The sequence below is a fragment of the Loa loa genome, assembly GCF_000183805.2.
Source record: "Loa loa unplaced genomic scaffold supercont3.69, whole genome shotgun sequence".
NCBI lineage: Eukaryota > Metazoa > Nematoda > Chromadorea > Rhabditida > Onchocercidae > Loa > Loa loa.
In genome coordinates this window covers 169,992-176,921 of record NW_018108249.1, presented here as the reverse complement: position 1 = coordinate 176,921, position 6,930 = coordinate 169,992, and the positions used below count along the sequence as shown (strand labels likewise).

Sequence of the window (6,930 nt, the reverse complement as noted above, 5' to 3'; positions counted from 1 at the left end):
CAGGAAAATTAAGAGTAAAAACACCAAAGTACCTTGTAAAAAATTTATATCAGAAATTTCTAGTTCTAAAATAATTAAGAATTGATACTTAGAATTAATTTAGGAAACAAAAAAAAAAAAACTAGACCCACAAAAATTTAATGCAAAGTTGTTGTGGAAAATGAAAAATAATAGCAAAAATTAGTCTTTTTGGTTCTATTCAAGGATACTTTATAATGACCATGAATGAATCATCCATTTGCTTACTTAATTTTTAGACATTTCAAACACTGTAACTTCGTGAAAACCTGGAAAAGGAACAAAAACCAATGATAATTTCATATTTTCTGATAAGAATCTTTTCCTTATATAAAAAGCATGCTCGCCCCTTATTGCCCTATTAATTTCACTCCTTCAACTGTTATCCTTAATGTGAGAATCTGTAAATTCGTTTCACAAGGCAAATATTCTGCCTATCATCCTTTCTGGTACATTTTGGAATGTTCAACTTTTAACAGTTCAACTATTGAAGATTTTAGTTACAAATTTCATGACAAAGAATTATTGTATTATCATAACATAATGTTTCCTGCTATTAAAAAACCAGTTTTCATAAAAGTCCTAGCACATCAGTATATTCATATTACTGCGATCAATAAATATTGCCCTAACTACACTCAAGTCATAGATTCCAGTTTAAATTTCCGGTACAACTATCCGGTACATCAAGATGATTATATATAAAAAGAGGAGGAGATGTAATAAAACGGTCAAATCGGTGGCTAATCGGAAAAATGACAGGTTAAAACAATTCCAATAAGGTATTAATATTGTGTAGAAAATGATACTGAAATAATTGTTCGTATTCATTGTTAGTTTGTTTAATTTGAATAGGAAAAATTGTAAAATTATTGATAATTTTCATAAATCTCACTATAATTTCCTTATTTTCCCCTCCCCTTATTTCCATTATAGCAAAATGATGTGTAAAATGGAAAATTTATACTTTTTTCTTTAAAAATAATTTTGCAATGAAACATCAAAGTAACATAATTAACATGTGCAATATGTTCATCTCATAGTTTTGCAATAAGGCTCAAAGTAACATAATTAACATGTGCAATTCATTTCGTAGTTTTGCAATAAGACATCAAAGTAACATAACATGTGTAATATATTCATCTCAAATTTGGATAATTGAACCATTAGATAAGCGAAACAATGTTAACATCGCATAATCACTATGAATTAAAAAACACAATACGTAACAATAAGCTCTAAAAATATCGCCGCACGATAAATTCCAAAGACATTAATCCAAGAAATTAAAAAAAAAAAGGAAGAATGTTATTCTGCTATGTACGTGGTCTATACATATATATATCCTTTCTTTTTTTTTCTTTTTTTTGGTTTTACGATTACAAAGATTAGTATCTTTGTTAGCATATGCTAATCAAGTGCTTTTTATTAGCATACATTGCTAAACAATGAGCATATATACAATTCTATGCATTGATAGTATCCTACTTATACCGAAAAGACTTTGGATAATTTTTAATCTTATCACGACCCAACATGGTATATGCAAATTAATATTATCACTATATACTCACTTATGATTCTTTATCACGAAATTCTTTCAGATAAGGTACATGCAAAAAAAAAAAGAAGCCAGAAATAATATGCGTGCAAATTTGAATTCTTCTGTTATATGGAAAACTTGTGGTACAAAATTTCTACACTATTTCAACAATTAGAAATAAAATTTTAAAAGTGATAGTGGTGAAATTATAATGATGAAATAGTGATTTATAATTGATATGTCAATAAAAATCATCTGGCTAAGATGCTGTCAATATCAGTTATATCTTTCTTTGAGTTAAAATATTTGTGAATCAGTCGATCATAATACAAAAAAAGATGGCAATTTTGTGATCGATGACGTTCTATGAGAGCTTTTTTCTGTCAACCATTTATTTAAAAGATATAACGAAAATTTCAGTAAATGTGTTTATGAAGGTCAAAGAGAGGTTAAACACGATTTCTTCTACAATATCCTTTTTCTTGAAAGATTCTAGGTTAATATCCTGTTAAAACCACGGAGCAGTAGCATTTGAAATATGACGATATGTAAATGTCATAGAGGATTCAACCTAAGAATAAAAAAAAGGAAAACGGTCTATTATGAGATAGTTAATTCATTTTTCAATTTATCAGATCAGTGATTTGGTTGATTTGCAATTGTTTGCTTGTTATGGATCTTTGTGGCGGTTTGTTTTGTTGTTGTTTCGGAAGAAATTGTAATTAATCAACTTGCAATTAAAGCTTTCATGTAAATTGCAGTGTACATGCTAATAAAAATAGCTATCAATATTTTATCAGTCCAATTCAAAATTTCAGTGAAGAAAGAAGAAACTGCAATGGAAGAAATACGACGACGATCAGAATCAGTAACTACTGAATCAATACATTCTACATTGGATTCTCATCAGGGATTCACTCAAGGTTTCAAAAATTTGCTTTTTTCGAAAAAAATCTTTGCCCAAAATGTTATTTTTTAATATGGGAGCATTTCTGCATTAATATGAAAATACGTTGAAAGATTTCATATGATAATAGTATAGATATATGATGTTGATAAATTTTAATCTTGAAAAAATATTTACTTTGATTAATTTTAACATTTAGGCGACGAAAGAGAAAAGACAATATTGATCAGCGTTTTAAAACAAGTATGTCATCTATCTTTGTCATGAAAAAAAAAATGACTGAATATTCTGGAATCTATCCTTTCATACAAATTACCACATCTATGATAATTTTTATTTAGGAAGATTACGGATAGTGATAACTGACAAACATTGACCGCTTACATTGATAAAAAAAAGAAAAGAATTGTTAAATGTAATTATCAAAAAAAAAATTGTTAAATGTAATAATATTTGTTCGAAAATTTTGTTAATAATTGAAATTTGCATATTTAAAATTTGTAAAAAAAAAAATTTACTAGACATTATTACCATTTTTTATTGCTGGATTGGGACAAATTTGTATTGGATTATTTTTTGAACGAGCACAACATTGGTGGTACTTTTTATATGTACCTGAAACATTTATTCTGGTACCAGCATTACTTGGTTTAAAAGGCAACCTTGAAATAACATATGCATCACGATTTTGTACATTGGTTTGTTAATATGGCTTTCTCGATGACAATATTTTCTTTTGTTATTGCTAATTATGGATAAATACAAATATTTTGGGTTAATAGCCTAGCAATTATAATTCATTGATAAGAAGAAATTAGGAAAAAAAATAGTCAAAAATAAATTACTTTTTTTTTCTTTTTAAAAATTTTCTCTCAAATTAAAAAATTAAAATGGAAATAATTTTAGAGTAATGCAGGAAAAGCGAATAAAACGGATGAAATTTTTTTCATTGCACGATTTAATTTATGCCTTATTGAAGTGCAAGCAATTGTTTTATCATTTTTTGCGGCTTTATTAAGCAGTGCAATTAGTTTAATCAATTGTAATGTTCGTTTTAATTTATGTAAATTTCGATTATATTATCATTCTGGATTACTGGATTATTCATAATTGACAATATTTAACAGTAGTGTAAAAACGAATGCTAGCAAAGCTAGCTTACTAATAATATTTTAAATCTTTTCCATTGAAATTACTTTACATTATGGAAATTAATTAGCTATCTTAATACAACTTGCTATCTTGCTATCAATTTGCTAACTTGTTATCTAATTGATTGCTATCTTAATACAACTTGCTATCTTGATATTTCGATTATGCAATTTATAAATGCTATCCAGGTTGTATAGTTTTCAATTATATATTACTAATTAAAATTATTCCAGTTCAAGCAATCTCATGCAATAGTGGTACTTTCAAGTGGTATTTATACAGCATCATTATCCTCATTTTTTGTTGGTTTCCTAATGATAACAATTGTTGTTTCCACTCGTCGATATGGTATTGATCCTGATAATATTGCTGCCCCGCTTACAGCAACTTCCAGTGATTTTATCACATTAATTATGCTGGTAAATTTTTCTTCCCCAAATTTATTCTTCATATACAACAAAAATAGATTGAATAATTGATGTTTTTTAATTTTAATTTTGATTAAATTTTATTTCTATATTTTATAATTTTACTTTTTGGATTAAGTTTTTTTTTTTTGAAATTACTTTTTAAGTGTCAGAAATGAATTATATATCTCTTAAATAAATATGATTATAATAACAAGTAGATAGTTACTAGATGAAACAAGAATTGTTCCGAAGTTTAATGAATTTTGTTTTTTTTTTCTTTCTATGATCTCTTCATTTTCCCATAAATTATTTACTGCTTTAGGAAGAAGATAAAAGGTAGCTATTGAAATTGATTGATTGATATATTATAGATCATCAATTCAGGTAACCTTTCAGATTGGTATAGGTATGTTAATGGTTAACATATATATCCACAAATTATACATTCTCAATATTGTACTGATGATATTTGTAATTTGTACAACACCATTTCTCACTTATTATATTGTAAAGGAACCACGTACGAGACTTATTCTAAGGGATAGTTGGTTTGCTGTCACAGCAGCTATTGTTGTTGGATGGTCAGTGTTTGTGACAAAAAAAAAAAAAAAAACCTGATGAATCTTTGATCTAAAGATGATGAAAAATTAAAAAAAGAAAGATCTGGAATTTTGCAATCAAGCTTTACAAATTTCTAATTTTTTTTTATGAAAAATTTATTCTTACTTTGAATACGATCAATTTAAAGTTACGATAAGTTACTGAATTATCATATGCTTCATCGACCATCTGAAAATTTATAAATGCTGCTAATTCCAAAAGTATCAGTAATTCATGTTATTTCAGATTTCAGCTGCAGTGGCTTATTACTTCAATCAGCAATTGTTGTTTTTCCTGGTATTGCTGCGCTTCATCCACTTATTACAGGTGTATTTGTGAATCGTTTAGAAATTATTTTAATGTTTCGAAAATTTTCATTCATCTTAAATCTATGAAATCTTGAGGTCAATCATCATTTTAATAAGAGGTCAACCATTATTATATAATGAGATAGGATTAATGTCAATGAAATACATATCTTATGATTATGCGAAAAATTATTAATTCCTTTTTAGTATACTTTATCAATTTAAAATTTTTAAGGACTTGCTGGTAATCGAGTAAGTGTACAGTCTAGTCGTCTTGCTACAGCATTACATCTATCAGAATATTCGCTTGGTAAATTTCCGGCTGGTACAACTATATGGACTTTCGTGAACCCATTACGTTTCTTCTGTTTACGTCGTAAGTATTGATTTTCCCGTCTATAATAAATCTCGGATGAATTTATCCGAGAAGGAATGCAAAATTTCAGCAAATAATTATAAAGAAAAAATTTCCTGTTCATTTATATTCATTAGTAGAAATGTTACGAGATTTGAAATTGTCAAATTTCATGATCACATTTGACAATCGTTAATCTAGTATTCACCATTGAAGAGTTTTTCCTTTTTTTTTAAAAAAAAAAAAAAGGAAGAAGATCGAAAACGGAAGGAAGAGTGTTTGTGATGAATTTTCTTTTTTTTTTAAAAAAGTAAAATTATTTATTGGAATATTTGGGAGATTATCTGATGTGATGAAAAAAAAAGAAAAAAAAAATTTTTAAAGTTTCCTTAACAGTACTATTTCATTTTAAAACATATGCGTATTTTTTTTTTTTTACAGTAACTGTTACCAAAATATTAGGTAGATGTAAAAATAATTCGAAAGGTTTAAATAAAGTGCTATTGATTGATCAAAGATTTCTGTTGATGATCACAAAGATCATAACAGTTAACATATTTTTGTGATAAAATTATTCCTTCTAGATTTAACAAATTTTTACATTTAACATTTATTAAAGTGAGGTCAAATGAATTTGAGAAAAAAAGCTTGTCATTTAAATCATCCAAAAACACCAGGAAGCAAAGTGACAAAATTAGATGATTTGGGACACATGGTTAGGACATTTTTGTGGAACAGGACAAAATCGTTTCTAGTAATTAATATCGGGGGGGTTTTTTTTTTTCATGATGTAGTTCATGATTTGCTAATCAAGCTTTTCGAATAATAGATTTCATTGGAATTTAGAAAGTTGTAGTAGTGACTAATCATCAGATCTATGACCTTAACCTTTTTAGTGCAAATTTAATTTTAAGGATTCTTTAGAGTTCATTTTCCGTCTAATCATTGATCAGGCTATCAGTAGCTCCTGTATGAATCATATTTCTCGCCGGTATATCGTAACCCAATCGATAAATATTATAGCTATTGCAAAAGATGACATTTCCAAAACAATTTTTTGATTGTTTATTAATTCAATAACCGTTCACTCATTGAATCATTTCACTATTGCAACTGGCCTGAAATGTGAAACGATCGTAATACGGCTGACATTATTTGTTCTATAGTTTCTTGTGTTGTTATAATAGGATTGGGTCAACGGTTACTCTAATTGGTCATTTGTTAAGATCCGATGATTGGTCACTGTGATTTTCATCCTCAACATTTTCCTCTTTTTCATGAAACTTCTTGACCTCAAAACTATCCATTTATCATAACTGTAACGATTAAATTTCTGATTGATGTTATGATTACTGCAATGTTTGCAATCAGTTCTGAATCGGATTTGCTTCCAAGGATCAATTCTGTAGTATAAAATAAGAATGAAATAAACACAATCATTACCAAAAGAAAATAACCCAAAGAAGAAGTTACATATATTCAGGAATAATAATAATAATAATAATAGCAATAATAACAATAGCAATAATAATAATAATAATAATAATAATAATAATAATAAAATAAAATAAATAAATAAATAAATAAATAAATAAATAAATAAATAAACAAATAAATAACTAAATAAATGAATGACT

General features: G+C 26.9%; 1 protein-coding gene across 1 annotated transcript; it reads left to right on the top strand.

Annotated features, from left to right (window-relative positions):
* Positions 1-2,399: 2,399 nt before the first annotated feature.
* Positions 2,400-5,325, top strand: LOAG_11318 (hypothetical protein; the record flags this gene model as incomplete). The annotated part of the gene is made up of 8 exons (XM_003146839.2): positions 2,400-2,484; positions 2,668-2,711; positions 2,990-3,166; positions 3,375-3,515; positions 3,854-4,039; positions 4,427-4,611; positions 4,884-4,957; positions 5,174-5,325. 8 exons carry the CDS (start codon positions 2,400-2,402, stop codon positions 5,323-5,325), a joined length of 1,044 nt encoding a protein of 347 aa, XP_003146887.2.
* Positions 5,326-6,930: the final 1,605 nt, after the last annotated feature.